Source organism: Carya illinoinensis, chromosome 16, assembly GCF_018687715.1.
Source record: "Carya illinoinensis cultivar Pawnee chromosome 16, C.illinoinensisPawnee_v1, whole genome shotgun sequence".
Classification (NCBI taxonomy): Eukaryota; Viridiplantae; Streptophyta; class Magnoliopsida; order Fagales; family Juglandaceae; genus Carya; species Carya illinoinensis.
Window position 1 is genome coordinate 26,312,559 of NC_056767.1, and position 17,030 is coordinate 26,329,588.

General features: G+C 36.9%; 2 protein-coding genes across 2 annotated transcripts; one reads left to right on the forward strand and one right to left on the reverse strand.

The window, feature by feature from the left end:
* Positions 1 to 3,663: 3,663 nt before the first annotated feature.
* Positions 3,664 to 7,583, forward strand: LOC122299460 (ABC transporter G family member STR-like). Its single transcript, XM_043109774.1, is given in 6 exon segments — positions 3,664 to 4,445; positions 4,526 to 4,705; positions 4,956 to 5,224; positions 5,541 to 6,074; positions 6,076 to 6,404; positions 6,407 to 7,583. Coding segments are annotated over 6 exon segments (2,406 nt in total). The 5' UTR covers positions 3,664 to 4,091; the 3' UTR covers positions 7,147 to 7,583.
* A 632-nt stretch (positions 7,584 to 8,215) lies between these two features.
* On the reverse strand, positions 8,216 to 12,543 carry LOC122299461 (TPR repeat-containing thioredoxin TDX). Its single transcript, XM_043109775.1, has 10 exons — positions 12,176 to 12,543; positions 12,041 to 12,071; positions 11,556 to 11,708; positions 11,357 to 11,444; positions 11,177 to 11,257; positions 10,999 to 11,063; positions 10,680 to 10,820; positions 10,491 to 10,607; positions 9,843 to 9,873; positions 8,216 to 8,738 (listed from the first exon to the last, which is right to left on the reverse strand). The coding sequence occupies exons 1-10, from the start codon at positions 12,283 to 12,285 to the stop codon at positions 8,404 to 8,406; spliced, it is 1,152 nt and encodes a 383-aa protein (XP_042965709.1). The 5' UTR covers positions 12,286 to 12,543; the 3' UTR covers positions 8,216 to 8,403.
* Positions 12,544 to 17,030: the final 4,487 nt, after the last annotated feature.

Sequence of the window (17,030 nt, forward strand, 5' to 3'; positions counted from 1 at the left end):
ACGGTACTTATGCCCTCTACGACTATATGTAGCATTACTCTTAGAATTAACAGTAGGGATGTTGACCTGCAAGTTGCAAGACGCTAAGAATCTAAGGTCGCATCTTCCATATCAACCAAGGGACCAAACGATGTCAAACCTCAACGTTTTTACGTTTCTTGGACCAAACATCCACCAAGAGCGTTTTCTCTATCTTGGACAGAGTGAAGTTCCATATTCAAAGGCTGCTGGCTGGATTGCAGATCTTCCAACGACCTGTCTTTCCACCTACAAGGAACCCATCCACTGTTGACCAAAATTGGCAACTGGACGCTGGAGAATATATCCAACATATTGTGATATGAAAGGGGACCGTAGCACAACACCATAAGCAGCCAAGACTTACTTTTTAAAACATTTAAAATACACACGAACAACATTTGATTTGCAGAAGAAGATAAATTTTTGAAACTCCTTGAAGATATTAGAGCCCTGCTGCAATTTTCTTTGGTGCAAAATACTGATTCTTGAAAAAAACTCCCTGTTCAGGACTCAATCTACCCAACAAAACCTTACCAGTGTTCCCACAATTATTTCGTAAATGCCAATAAAAATGAGTCCCTCTAACAGGATTCTATCAATCAAATGCGGGTACAAAAATTACCATGAACGATGAAACCTACATATAGAGAAATACAATGCCAAAAACTGAAGGTGGATTTAACAAATCTGGTCAAGCTTTGAATTAGACATTTCAGGTAAGATATCAAACAATCCATTCTGTAATATTTGACCAGATACTGAGATACATCTACAGGGCCTAAAAAACTCCCTTGTGTAGCATAGTTCACAACTTGATGATTCTTTCTTGACAAAAGCATCCTATCAATTTGTGTGTTTGTTTGAGTGATTATGGTCTCAAGATTTCACGTGTATGGTTGTTGAAACCAGAGGAAATTGTCATAGAGAAAGAGTCATATCATCTCCATTCTACAACATCCTTTGACCCATGGAGATTGGGGGGGTCTGTTCTATAATCTCAGACATCTAAGTAATCCTAATTTTCTTCTCTTTCCAGACAGCTCAGAAGATTTCTCACTCAGCAAACTCCATAGCTCACAAGTTGGTTGACTGAGCCCTGAGCTCTCTGAATTCATATCTTACTCTATCCCCTCTAAAATTACATTTTACCTCATCAGACTGTTTGGATATGACATTCTTTTTCTTCATTCCTCTACTCATATCACTCTTTAAGACATACAGAGGGGGGATTTCTTTTGCTCATTATCTGGCAAAGTTTGGTCCTTCTTTTTTGAAAAGACTGAATTTTTTATTTCGCCAATCCAGTCTTCTTTGCAGCTTAGTGGAGAACATAGGATCACATGCATTATCTAGATTGCCAAGTTTCACATGATTAAGCATATTTTATTGTGTAATTGTTTCTGTTTAGGTTAATTAATTTATAAAAGTACCTATAGACTATCAAATAGCAATTCATTTATGAAAATCTTCCATGTTGTCGATACATTTCGTAGTGACCCGCCATCCATACCTCAAGCATTACATGCTTTAATTGGCTGATCGAAATCAGTCAATTGTAGCAAAGCAAACTACGAGTTTTGACTGCCACCACCACCAGTACCACCATCATATTCATCATCAGCATCTTGTAGCTTAAAGCTCCTGATCTCAGCCTGCACGATTAGTTTAGAAAACAAATTAAAACACCAAATAAGAGTAGAAGGCACGCGATATTGGCGCGGCTCAATCAGACCAGAGAGTCAAGTGATCAGCCATTGACGTTATGGTAAGATTGAACCACGCCAACACCTTGGGTTTGTGCCTCAACTTGTTTGGATATGCATGCAAAAAGAAGGGTGTATATTTGCCTCATGCCTCACCTTTAGCTGCTACATGGAAACAGACATTCATTGATACTGCTTGATCGATATGAACCTGAGTAGTTCCTGCTAGCATATCCTGATCTATTTGTAGCTTCCAATCCTTGTTTTCATTATCATGTGTCCAAATTATAGAAAACAAGACCAAATAAATTTGAGAAAGGACATGGAGAATACTCCCAAGGAGATGCGTCTGATCTCTCTAGGAGTGCCGGCGAGGTTCTCCAGATCGAACACATGTTCGCATATTGCTGGCTTATTTAATTTACATAAATAATTGCATGCATGGGTATTTGCGTAGGGTTTTGTTACGTTGGATTTGAGGAAGCTGTCCTCAAAACCCAGAGGCATTTCTTGTGGGCAATTCTCCAATTACAAAGCTAAGTAGTCATACATCCAAAGGATTCTTTGCAAATGTACGTACATTTGTAGGTAATGGGGTTTGAAGGTCAATCTTGTCCTGATTCTGTTTTTTCTTTTGTTGTTTGATCAAGTTACTGGGGCTAACATTATAATCATGACAACCTGAATCCTCGATCATGTCAGCATGACAAAATCGTTTTGACTAATTATCAAACTATTTTCTTTTAAAAAACAATTATCAAGCTATCTTTTGAACTTTCTTGGAAAATATCATCCACAATTTCTTTTACCTTCATAATTTGTCAAGTTATTCATATCAGGGTGAGAATGACATTGCATGCATCCATGTATTTATATAAGAGAACTACTACAATCATATAGAGATTTCATAAAAGTAAATTCACAATCTAGCATGGTTTAATGTAGACATAAGATCATGAATTTATTTTTATTATAAAATAAATCTAACATATCACAGGAAACCACATCAGTTTGTGGATTTACTTTTGTACAATCTCCTTATAGTTGTAGCACTTCTCTTATATAAATGCATGGATGCCTGCAATGTCATCCTCATCATAATAAGAAATTCCTTTGTGGTTAGAGCACTTCTCTTTATTATACAATGACAACAATTAATGGTAGACAAGGGATGAAATCATGAAATTCAATTATTTATAAAATTATTTCTGGAGGGGGGAATTTATTTATCAATTTAGTTTGCCTTACTGAAAAATCATAAACAATTTTTTTTTTCTTTTTTTGGTGTTGGGGGAGGAAATTTCATAGTTCTGCTCCTGAGTACATGCATGCATGCAATTTGCAAAGAACTGAAGAGTAAGGGTAGGAATATAATGATGATGATTTTGATAGAATTTGCTTATAAATCCCAAATTACAACTGACCTTTGAGTGAAATTCAATCTGAAAATCTTTTTTCCAAAAAAAGTACAAACTGACTATGTTTTTAAGCACATACATGCACCCCTAGCTAGTGGTCATGATACTACTCAATGAAATAGATCGGTAGGAGAAAGGTTTATATTTTTGTTCTCTTTCTTCGACATTTATAGTCTTATTTCCCTAATTTTATCAAAGAGTTATGGTGTGTAAATAGGCTATTTATTGTTTTTAAATAATTTCAAAATATCAGTATTTTTCTTTTTGACTGTAGTTAATGTGGTAGGTCTTTACATTTGCGGTGTATTTGATGTGTCAATAAACAGCGTTAGTGTTAGTATTTGATACCAAATATGATGTGAACCCGGGGAATTGAAATCTCTTAAACCCACAATCAATTTGAAAACTTACCGAGGAAAACCAAAATCATAAAAATATTTCGATACCCATCTGCTTTGAGATCGACAAAAACACAAAACTAAGCTGTTTACAGTGCACTCAAACTCAAGAAACTTGGCAGTTTTTTATAACATTCTGCTGAGTCTAGAGCTTTATGCCCTTCAGACTTGAAAGAAGTAAACAAAAGAGGGAAATTGCCTCTAGTGAACAAGAAACAAACAAGAACATCTTCCGTAAAAATCAAAGCAGATTAGTGTCAAGTCCAAAGGGGAGTGAGAGAGACAGATAGCCCCAGCAGAAACTTCTCCATTTGTCTTGCCGTCTGATACCTGATATCTTTCCTTTATGTGTTCTTAAACATTCACAACCCTCCAATGGTCTTATTTCTTTCATTTTTAATCTTTAACATTTTGTCCCTTCTTGTCCATTTTTTATACCCTACCTCTGCTCCTCCTTTTATACCCTTTCACACCTTAATCTCAACGCTTAAAAAAGCTTCTTGAAACAGGAAGTTGACTTAAGCCCACAGGAGGCAAAAGGCTGCAACAGAATGGCAAATTTTAGCAGAACAGACACAAGTAGAAGCCTTGGGAGCCTTATGGACTCGGACAAAATAAGTTCTGGGAAAAATGTTGTTCCCCCTGGAACCCGAAAGCTGGTTCCAGGACATGGTCTTGAATTCAAAAACCTCTCGTACAGTGTGATAAAGAAACAGAGGAAGGATGGTCAAATGGTGAAGAAAGAAGCATATCTTCTTAGTGACATCTCTGGCCAGGCAATTGGAGGTGAGATTATGGCCATCATGGGGCCTAGTGGTGCTGGAAAATCTACTTTTCTCGATGCTTTGGCCGGTCGGATTGCACAAGGGAGTCTTGAAGGATCTGTCAGAATTGATGGAAAGCCAGTAACATTTCAACCAATTTCTCATACTACTTTTGAACCTTTTATTTTATTTTTAATAATATATATGGGTTGATTATCCAGGTTAGCACAAGCTACATGAAGATGATTTCTTCATACGTGATGCAAGAAGATCAACTCTTTCCCAGGTTGACTGTACTTGAGACATTCATGTTTGCAGCCGAGGTCAGGCTTCCTCCTTCCATTTCCAGGACTGAAAAGAAAACGAGAGTCTACAGGCTCCTTGATCAACTTGGCTTGCAGGTATAAACAACTCTCTCTCTCTCTCCCTCTGTGTGTGTGTGTGTTAAACCACCGGCCCTTGTCCGAAAAGTTTAAACTGAAGTGTAGATTTGTAGAATCAAGGTTCTGTTCGAACTCAGGACTACTTTGATACCATGTTAAACCATCACTTATTCTAAAAACCCAAGCTGATGGGATAAGGTAAACATAATTATTTAAATTATATCTTAACATTCTCCAAGGCAACGTCAATGATATTATGAACGTGCAGACTGCAACTCATACATATATAGGTGATGAAGGGAGAAGAGGGGGGTCAGGAGGGGAACGACGGAGGGTCTCTATAGGAATTGACATAATCCATAAGCCAGCACTCCTGTTCCTTGATGAACCCACCTCGGGTTTGGATTCTACAAGTGCATACAATGTGGTAGAAAAGGTAAAGGAGATAGCTAGAGGTGGCAGCATAGTAATCATGACCGTCCACCAGCCTTCATATCGAATTCAAATGCTCCTGGATGGCATCCTTGTCCTTGCAAGGTACACAAATGTGACAAACATTTTACACCCTCTCTACCTACTACAATTGGAAAAACCCATATTGTGCATCCTGCATAACTAGGAACTTGATAAACATACAATTCATGAAAAAGTTCTGATTTTTTCATAATTATAATGGACCTCAATTCATTAGTGTATTTACACACCAACTAGTTTGTAAGTAACAAAAGTCTTGAAGAATTTGAAATTAGGGATTGGACTTCAAGTAAAAGACTTATTAATCTGTTTTTTCTTATTATTTTAATTTTCTGCTTGACTTGGTGCTTATTCAGCCATATATCACATGTAATTACAGAGGAAAACTGATATATATGGGGAGCCCACTTGTCCTTCCTGCTCATTTGTCTTGATTTGGAAGGCCAGTTCCAGAAGGTGAGAACAGCCTTGAGTATCTCCTAGATGTGATCAAAGAGTATGATGAATCAACTGTAGGGCTAGACCCCTTAGTGCAGTATCAACGAGATGATATCAAACCTGATCTAATGGCCAGGACCCCCATTCCAAAAACTCCTCGCACGCCTTACAGAAGTAGCTCTGCACCTAAGCACAAGTTTAGCCTTCGTAGTCATGCATTCTCTTCTTCTGCGACTCCTATGACACCTCAACCTGATTCTGGACAGTCCAAGTATTTTGATGATGATGAGAATTTCGACAACTCACTTGAGAGGAGAACTGTACATACACCAATGAACATGCAGAGTGGAGTCTATAATTCTCGCTTAGCTTCTCATTTTTACAAAGATTTTTCAGTTTGGCTCTACAATGGGGTAAAGGGAACCCCTCGCCGTGCACCATCATGGACTCAGGCCAGAACACCAGGCCGGACACCCAAGAAGCCTAGTTTCAAGCCAATATCCAACACCTGATCTACAAAACCCCTCTAGAACTCCCGTGGTCTTTAGCCAGTCCATGGAATCTTATGCACCCAATTCTTATGAAGAATTTGAGGAGGAAGAAGTGCTTGGAAAGGTACACCATGGCCCCAAATATGCAAGCCCATGGCTACGTGAGGTTGCAGTGCTCTCATGGCGCACAGCACTCAACGTGATCCGCACTCCAGAGCTCTTCCTCTCACGTGAAATTGTGTCGGCGGTTATGGCAATCATTCTATCTTCCCTATTCCAAAAACTCAACCATCCTACCTTCAAAGACATCAACCGGCTCTCAACTTCTACATCTTCGCAGTTTGTCTTGTTTTCTTTTCCTCCAATGATGCTGTCCCATCCTTCATCCAGGAAAGGTTCATCTTCATCAGAGAGACTTCCCACAATGCATATCGCGCTTCTTCCTATGTCATCTCCTCCCTCATTGTGTATCTTCCGTTCTTTGCTGTTCAAGGCTTTACCTTTGCAGCCATCACAAAACTCTTCCTTTTTCTCAAAGGAGGTCTCCTGCACTTCTGGATAATCCTTTATGCCTCACTCATTACAACTAATTCTTATGTGATGCTTGTTAGTGCACTTGTTCCAAGCTACATTACTGGGTATGCTGTTGTGATTGCAACCACAGCTCTCTTCTTCCTTACTTGTGGGTTCTTTCTGAAGCAATCTCAGATACCTTTATACTGGAGATGGCTCCATTATATCTCTGCAATCAAATACCCGTTTGACGCATTGCTAACAAATGAATTCAAAGGAGATGCTTGTTATAATGACCTGCCCCAAGATCTTTCCCCAGGTCCTTTGGGAAGTGTGCGAAACAGTTCGCTGCATGAATACTTGTTTGCACAAGGAAAACTGGGAAACAATTGCACGTTGATCGGAGAAGATGTTCATTTTTCGATGAATATTACCGAGGGAGGTATTTGGTATGACATAGCAATCTTGCTGGCTTTGGGAGTTCTTTACCGCTTCTTCTTCTACTTGGTTCTGAGATTTTATTCCAAGAATGAGAGAAAATGAAGTTTGTTTACCCTTTGAATTCGCTACTATCTTAATTTTATGTTTGCCTCTGAATTCAAAAGTAGCTGGCTAATGCATAATCTAAAGATTCTAAACATATTTGATAGCACTCCATCTTTCAAAAATTTTCTTCTAAACATGGGAGATGCATCAAATCGAAGCTTGTTACTTGTTTCTCATTGGTGGGTTTCAAAATTAGACCAATAATGATGTATCCATCCTTTTTTAGAATTGGACAATCCAATTTGATTGAAGAGGATGAAAGTTAAATAGGGAAAAAGACGGTACTAGAAAATGCAAAGAATCACATATATCTTGAGTAATGCTCGATACAAGTTTCTGTCTTGTAAAATGTTTGATTATGAAGTTCAAAGATTTATATGTAATATATATAGAAGGTTGAAGATGTTATCAAATATATTGTTGTATTCTTTTTACTTTGACCAGTTAAAATATTTCTATAACTCGGATTATTAGAGAGAAGTGCAAAATATTTATTGAAATGATGTTGTTTGGGTTGAAGAAAATAAAAATAAAAAACAAATTGATATTTAAATGGCACTAAAGCAATTAGCACGAATTTTCTGTCATTTTTTCCTGTGAAATATAAACAAAGAACATTGTGAAAATTAGATTATCTTGGATGTTAACCTTGGGTAACATAAATATGCTACTTGGAATATATAAAATAAGAGTAGTGTTATAACTACAAAAGGATTACACAAAAGTAATCCCACAAAATGATGTAGTTTCATATGATCCGTCATATCTGCTTTACAATAGAAATAACTTTACAATCTGACAAACCACATCAATTTATGAGATTACTTTTGTATAATCACTTTGTGATTAGAGTATTTCTCATAAATTAAATAAGATAGCTAGCATACATGAACATTTGCTCTTCCCTAAGCTTTTCATTTTATCAATAATACTACTTATTATTGTGACCATGGTGGAGTCACCTTTTCAAAGCTATCTTCACTGGTATACCTGTGGTTATTGGCTACTTTATTTTATGAAGCACAAGAAGACTATAGGTGCTCACTTTTTGAATAGAAAAGCAGGATTGTAGTCACCGAAAACCTAAATTAATCTCTTATTGCTAAAACCCAAGCAACACAATTCAGCAAGTCATTTACGAGAAACCAGTACCATCATCAGACACATCTTTCATGAACAACATGATAGAAAAAGGCACAGTATTCAGAAGACAAGAGAAGAAATACTGGCTTCCTTATTTCATCAATTTGGCTCTCACATCTTGCTTGCATGCTGTGCAATCTTCTTTTCAAGTGCATTTTTATCAGCCCCAACAACCTGGTCCACCTCCTTTCCATTTTTTATGAAAAAAAAGGTCGGAACACTGCTAATATTCCAGCGTGAAGCCACATCCCTGGCCTCATCTATGTCAACTTTCAAGAAAACAACTTTTGGGTACTTCCCAGCTAAGCTTGTGTAAAGGGGTGAAATGAAACGGCAGGGACCACACCAGGTTGCAGTGAAGTACAGGATTGCTAGGCGAGATGTCTTTGAAGCAGCATCAGTCTTTTTTTCCAGTTCACTTACAGAGTGAATACCAATAACTTCTCCTGTTGTAAATCAATAGCATGATAAGTTAATCTACAGAAAATTGTCTGAAACACAAAATTAGATGTTAATCTTTTTGTATATCAATGGCCAAAAGGAAAAAAGTGCCCAAACAAATTATCACATAACTTCATGCCTCAGGCAGTTTTGATGTACTGACAGAGGTAACAAAGGGGATCAGACACCTCTCCAAATAATATAGTCAAAAACTTTAGCTCCATGCACATATATCGAGTTTAGATTATGAAATTTATCCCCATACAGTTGCTCAATAGGACAGAGGCCTCCAAACATCTTTTTCCAAGTGTTTTGAGTTGCTCCCGTTTCTCCAACTCAATTAAATGGATAAACTAATGCACTGTAAGTCACTGTAAACATAAGTTTATTGATAAAGCTCAAGCATTTTGCTTTGCTCAAGTTTCTCCAACTCAATTGACATGCACTGTATGTCCCTGTACACAAGCTTATCTCCAACTCAATTGACATGCACTGTATGTCCCTGTACACAAGCTTATCGATAAAGCTCTCGAGGGATGTTTAGTTGCATGTAGTTTTGGAAATTTTGAGAAAACTTTTACAGAGCTTTTATGGGATTTTGTGAAAGTGGAGGTACCCATTAAAAATATGTTCGAATTTAGAAAGCTTTTTAGCGATATTTTTATTGGAGTTTGAATAGGTGATGGAGTCTGCTGTTCGGGAATAAAATTTTCAGTTTTTTAAAATGTTATTTTCTTAAAAAATTGTAAATGTTATTTTAGTTTTGTTCACTCCTGAAATCAAGGTAAGATGTTTTGATGAAAATTATTTGTGAGGTTATTTTGGTGTAAACATTTTTGGATTAAGAAAATTCTCAAAACCTTGTTGCAAACATCACCTTAGTTAAACTTCGCAGACCTGTTGCAGGTGGGTGGGTGAGAGGAGTTTGTGCTTGTAACCAAAGCAAATAGTAAAATTCGGATAAGATTCTAGTTTTAAGAAAATTGTTGTCATTGTCAGGGCCTTCATATGACAATTGAATGCATAAAAGCTGAGGGAAAGCAGTCAAGTATTCAATCCTGCATAAACTTGAAGACTTGTTTAAACGGAAAAGAAAATGAATAGCTTACCATCCTTTAAAGCAGACAATGCATCTTGGTCCTGAACAAATTGAAGAGAGCAATAAGATTTAGAATCAAGCTTATCAATCTCTGGCATAGGATGCATTCAGCAAGTAAGCCTATAAACAGGGGAGCGATCGTTCAATTCCCCGGGACTCCTAACGTCGATAGGACAACCTCAAACCCTAACCATCTCTTTTTTTTTTTTTTTCTTTTTTGATAACATCAAACCCTAACCATCTCTTTAAACCCCTTGAAACACGAAAAAGTTTTAAAAAAATAAAAACAAAACAAATTGTGATACTACGCCTCTGATTCATGGCCTGGTGAAGGCTTCATTCATAATCATGTCATCTAATTGATACCAACATTGCCAGTGCACTTAATCATAGAGTTAGCCAGGTCCACCATCAACCTGATTAATAAGATGAAGGATATAGATGACCTAACAACCCACATCAACTCCACCAAAGAAGAAATCATCAATATAATATTTTCAGATATGGTAAAGTTTTATTTCAAAATAAAATTGATAATTCATTCTTCCCATGCCAACCATATGTTGCTTACAGAAATTCTTGAGTATCTCATTAATATCTTTTAACAAACGCAAAAGGAAATCTAAATGGAAAAAAAAAATGATAGTAAACCAACTACCTGTGCTTGAGCTTGCTGTCGTTTCCTCTCACGTTCACCCTTTTTAAGTTCCTTGTCTTTGCGCAAGCGTTCGTATTTTCTGCGATGCTCTTCAATTCGTCGGGCATTTGGTTCGACCTAAAAGATAAATCAATTATCAAGCAACAATTGTGTTGGTGACCTCTCCTATAAAATGAAGACATTTTTTACCTTTTTAAGAACCAAACCAATCTCCTCATCATAGTCCAAATTTGACGCTATATGCAGATCTTTTGCTGCCTCTTCCCACTGGCCCAACGTGGCCCTTGCCATTCCTCTTACTTTATATCCTTTTGCCGAGTCAGGGTTGATCTAGAAAAGACAAGTATGGCTCCTCAGAGAAAATAATCATAGGCCTTTAGGGCATCTTACCATGTTGTACATGGTAAATTACAAACTCAGATGCATCTTTAGTTCATTTCTAATTTTAAGTGGAACATCTTGTGCAGTCTACAAATGCAGAGACGTATCAGAAGGGTCATTAACCAACCTCCAAAGCTGTATCAGCATCACGGATTGCAGCATTCGGTTTGCTCAATTTGACAAAGACACTAGCTGAAAATATGAATGTCAAGTTTCCAAGAGAATGAAACAATGATGAGACGAGGCTGGAAAAATACGGCAAAGGAGGTAATCAGAGTAAATCCAATTTCATTTAAAAAAAATACCTCTAGTTGAATATAATATTGCTGAAGTTGGGTTCAACACGATTGCTTCTGTTAGATGATCTATGGCTTCATCCAGCTTACCTGAAATATAAAATGTCATAAATATACAGAAAAAGGGTCACAAAACAAAAGCAAAGAACATTGAATTCAAAATTTCAGTCATAAGAAACAATGGCATGCCTTCAGAAATAGCATCCATAGCTTTTGATTTTGCTACTTGTGCAGCTTCCCGGTTCTCTTCTGTAACTTCAACTGAAGGGTTTCCCATCTGTCATTAATAATGCACAAATCTACAGGTTTAGAGAGAGTATACAACCGCAAGAAAAATAGGGAAAAATAAGAGGAGGAAACATCCGCACCAATCTTTTATGCCACCCACCTTTTGTGGAGTATCATCATCAGGCTCCACAACATCAGTAACATCCAACTCAATATCAGACTCAACAATGTCATCATCATCCTCAGTTGAATTATATGTATTTTTGGCATCAAAATGTTCCTTAGTGTCTGGCATTTTATCACCACCCTTTTCCTGCACATATTTTCATAATTAGACCATGCATTTCACAATAGCAAGCAAAATGAACTACAAAAAATTTGAAGTGCTAAATTATTTCCATTGATTGTCATGGAATATGGACTCGAGTCAGAACATCCAATTGCTTGGATTAAAATCATCCAGAGACTATAGTCTATGGTTTTCCTACTTGTATTGATTGGAAAAGTATCACTTCCCTCACATGATTGATCAAAAGTACACTACCAAAATTTACCTAATCCTTCTACTACAGTCCCATTAACAGTACTCATAGAATGTTTATGTTCATACTACAAAGAAACAAGCTGTGGAAAATTGGTGCTCACCGTTTTTTGTACCGGAATCCGAGCTCCCAGGCTTCAAACGCCGAACCAAAAAGAAAAAACACAAACCTCAGGTGAATCGAACAAAGAATTAACAGTGCAAATTAACACTAGCACATGGTATATGAAATACAATACCCTTGGAGATAGGACTTGAAGAAGCCGAGAGAAGGATCGTGGAGAAGTGAAGGGTTCGATTTGCACTGGCTCACAAATTCCTTCAGCTCTTCTATCTTTTCCGCGTCCATTCTGTGCGTCGTTGGCTTCTGTCTCGCGATCTCTGCGAACTGCGAAGTTATGGAAAATTGGCGAGTCTTCTCGAATTGAATTTCTCAGTACGGGCGGAAGTTTCGGTTTCGATGGACATCGCGTCGATCACCGTCAAAGTTATGCCACTTACGATACAGAGGTGAGTCGTGCGGTCACTAATGGGGAGAGTACGATACTGACGGTGGACCTGATGTACCAGATTATTATCTCTGTCCCTTGCCACATTCGCGTGCACCATTGCTGAGAATCGAATTTCCATGGAAAGTGAAAGTGAGAAGCCATGGACAGAAATTTAGCGATCCAAAACCTGATTTTATTCGGACAAAATCACGATCTGAGTCGGTTAATTTCAGTTTGGTCGACGGGTACATCAATCTATGCCAAGATCACGAATTTTTAATCAAATTTCTATGGCTATAAATTTTTAAAAATCTTGACCCCTGAAAAATGATTTATACCATCTAATTTCCGCAGCAATCTCTTCGAAAAATAAATAAATAAATAAATTTAATATTCACGTAAAATAAATTATATTTTATTGATAAATTTTATTTTTCAAAAAAGTTTGCATAGAACTCTCACACCTTAAAATTCTAAACTTTTTCTTAAATGTATCCAATAATTATATTCAAATTTTTTTAATTATTTTTTAAAATCACTTCTTTAATTATTAAGTAAAAAAATAAATTACTCAACGATACACTGTAGCGGTACAAGTGAGGCGATAGACCAACTTTTTCCTTATGCAAGATGCATGGGCTTATTTTGAACATTTTAATTACTAAGGCCGTTCGAAAATATAATTATTCTCATATATTTTTAAATTTAATTTTTTTTCTTTTTTTTCAAACTCATTAAAAAATCTTAGTTTATAATATTTCACTACTTTTACTACAATTTATATATATTTTAAAATATTTGTAGTATTCAAACATGCTTTTATGAGAATTCCTACGGGCCGGTCCCTTTGAGGATCCTCAAAAAACAGCCAGTAAATTATTACATGACACATAGACCATCCATCACAATTCTTGTGAACCAGCACCGCACCACATGGAAAATCAATTCCCTACTGCGCGATCCCTCCCTTCTCATCCCCCAAACGGCGCGACACCCCCTCCCTGAAATATTACTCCGCGTTGCTCGTTGCCCAGCCACGACCCCGTCGCAGATCTAGAGTCACTGATCTGTCACAACTCGCAGCCCCTTCCTCGTCGCGACATTGGCCCTTCCTCGTCGCCGGACAGTCCCTTCGCACCCATTCGCGACATTTCAGATTTGTACCAGCCACTGCACAAGAAGACGTAGCCACCACTGAAAAAGACGAAGCCACCCCAGAAGAAGACGTAGTCTCTCCGAAGAAGAAGTAACCTTCGCTTATCTAGTATGCCCTTTCACCATTTATTAAAACCAGATAGTAGATTTTCATATGATTATGGTATTATGGTTGCCGAGGTGTCGTGTTAGAGACCTTGAGTTTGAGTGTTAGTCATATATGCTTGGAATGTAAATTGGTGAAGAAGAACGAAATCACACGATAGAAGCCACAGAAAAAGAAAGGCACAGAAAGTGTTTGGTAATAGTTCTGAGAAGAAAAATTATTCTTAAACTGGAAAATATTCATCATGAAACTATCGATTTGACATAGTAGCATATAGATGGGTGCATGTTTATGACAAACTTGGTAATTTCTAGACTACATTATCATGAATTACCTTGATTTTTGTCATGAATGTGCTTCCAATTTTTTGTCATTACAATATACACAATTTTTTGTTAAGACATTGTTCAATGACTGTTACCTAACTTCCCCTACATATATGTTAAATGGGCCAAACCATTAATTCTAGAGTATCATAATTCTAGAGTATCACCAAAGGTGAAGATCATTAGGCAGACCTAAATTAGGCTGCCACATATTGAACTCCTGCCAAAAGTATGATTTTAGAGAAATATTTAATGTTAGTTCCATTACTTTTTAGCATTTTATATATAAATTTTAATGATCTGGTTTTGTCCTCTATAATGCATCATTTTAATCCTCTCTCATGGGCCCATAAACTTCAATTATTACCAGAGTCTTTCGTTTCTTTTATGATTTATTTACTCTTTCTTTTCTTTTTCTTCCTTTTTTCTTTTGGGTTCTCTATCTTCCTTGCATACAAATCCTTGGACAAGTCACTTCAGTTGAATGGCATGCCCATTTCTTTTTGTACTGCAGGGAGAAGCACAGTACCAATTTTTGATATGGGCAGATATACTTCAATTGGTAGAGGGAAAAATTCACACAAGAGAGATTGCAGTTCGAAAAATGGAGGACGATGTATTGTTGCACGAGTATAAAGTTCAGAAAAAGAAAGATAAACTAGTTGATCGAGAGAATGTTCTTTACAAGCAAAAGGAGAAACTTGTTAAGCAAAATAGATGTGCACGCATACTATTGTGTATGTATTGGGTGGTATCATTTGTAATAATTTTTTGTTGGCTTGGACCATAAATGTATTTTGAAGAAGTTAGTTTGGATTAAAATATATTAGTGTATTTTTCTTTTTGTTGTGAAGGGTCTCAAGTGTTACTGGATTGTAAAATTTTGGTATGTAAATTGGATGGTTCTTGGATATTGAATATGACCCGATATTCACCTGGATTTTGTTTCAACTAATGTATCCATTTCTCCCAGTGCATGTTTCTAATAGAAATACAATATTGAAAAAACAATTGGCCATACGGTTCAATGCCTAAAGCAGTTCAATTTGCACAATCTGATAACAATATGGTTCCAATCTTTAAAGAGGAATGATAACAACATGATAATAATATGGTTCCAAAACTAACAAAATTCTGCTGCTCTCCAATTAAATATTATTACGCAATTAATAAGATGGTTCCAATAGCTTTCTTCATCTAGCTTTCTTCATCTGCCATGGATCACACCTATCTGCCTTGGTTAAGTTGTGGCATGTCCTGACGGTCTTCCGATATGTTGTCAATTGTTGGCCCCAAATCTCTACATAAATAACAACAAACTTGTTTAGCTTCTTTATTTTAAAAATCGATAAAATACAAATAACTACAAAGTTATTATACCTTACTGAAGGACAATTGTTTTTAGCATGTCCCTCATTCTTGCAAATGCTACAACGTCTTTTCTTTGTTATTTGTGTTTCTTTTAGGTTCTTCGACCTTAAAGATTTTGGACGCCCTGTCGTGGGCACCCGTGGAGGATCTTGCACCGTTTGTGAAAAGTTCAATAGAACTTGACTTCTTTCAATTTGATCATCATTGGTGGGCACCGCTTGTGAATATTCAACATGCTCTTCTATTGCAAGCAAATCTTTGTGAACCTTCTCCAATGCAAGTGTGAAGTGCTTGTGTTTTTCTGCTGACTGTGATGCAAGTTCGACAATGTCATAAAGTTGTAACATTGACTTGTTTTTACCATCGTAGGATCATCTTGTCCTTGCCTCAATTGGTCATCAAAACATGGTATGTCAAGAATGATTTGATTCTTAGAATTGATAGTCCATCTGTCCAGAACATAATGCTGTGGCAATCCATTTAACTTCGTCTTCTTGCCAAAAATACACAAGATATGCCTACAAAGAATCTCATAAACTCCCACATATGGCATGTACATGTAGTATGTACTTCATCACCCTCCAATGTCACATGGTAAAAAGATGTTTCTTTACTATGAGCTGTCACTCCATATGTCTTGGCCTTATCGATTACATTCAATTTTCTTGCTTGGTACCGTAGACAATTGAATAGCTCATCTTGAAAGATCATGAACGACTTTCTTGTATAAACCTCAGCTGCTTCTTCTTCAATTTTAAAAGGTGTCTTCATTATTGCCCTCGTAGATTTTGTCCGCACATCCTTTTCTCTCTCTTTAAAGTAACGTGTATCTATAACTTTTTCGTACTGATGCACAAAGTCACTAACCATAGTGTTTGTGTGACGCCCCTAAATTCCGTTTGGGATCGGACGGACATTTGAAACGTCGAGACATGCAACACAAGGTTACCTGTCCCCGTTCATGACATATAAGATGCAATAATCCTAACATGCATCTAACATTATGCAATATTCGCAGCGGATAATTTTTTTCTTTAACAATACTATGCACCAAACTGAAAATATCCCAATACTTAAAACATACTTCATACATAAAGATCCATTGAATAACTAAGATCACAGCACTATTCCAAAATAGTTATGATCCAATAGTACTGGAGATGCAACTCCATCGTACAAGTAGTAATTTAACTACTATATTAACATTAACGACGCACCGTCGTTCAGTCGACTGTGTCTAGTTGGTCAGCTCCTGATCCTCCTTCAGGTCCTGTAACAAGATCTACCATTCGGGGGGAATGGTAGTTGGGACTACCACAGTGAGATTTGATTACAAATCTCAGCAAGTTAACAAAAAACTTCCATACAGACTAATGATGCATGTATGACAGTAAAAGCATAAATGCATAATCAAATTCATAAGTAATTAAAGCATAACTTAGCGTACAACATAGCATAATTGACATAGCTTAAATTGAATCATGAACTGAACTTGACTTGACATGAACTTGATCTGAAACTTGACTTAGCATGAACTTGCTCTGAAACTTGAATTAACATGAAAAATACATACTCCACAGTTGTTGTGGCCCCATGTATTCTACGTGTAAATACATACTCCACAGTTGTTGTGGCCCCATGTATT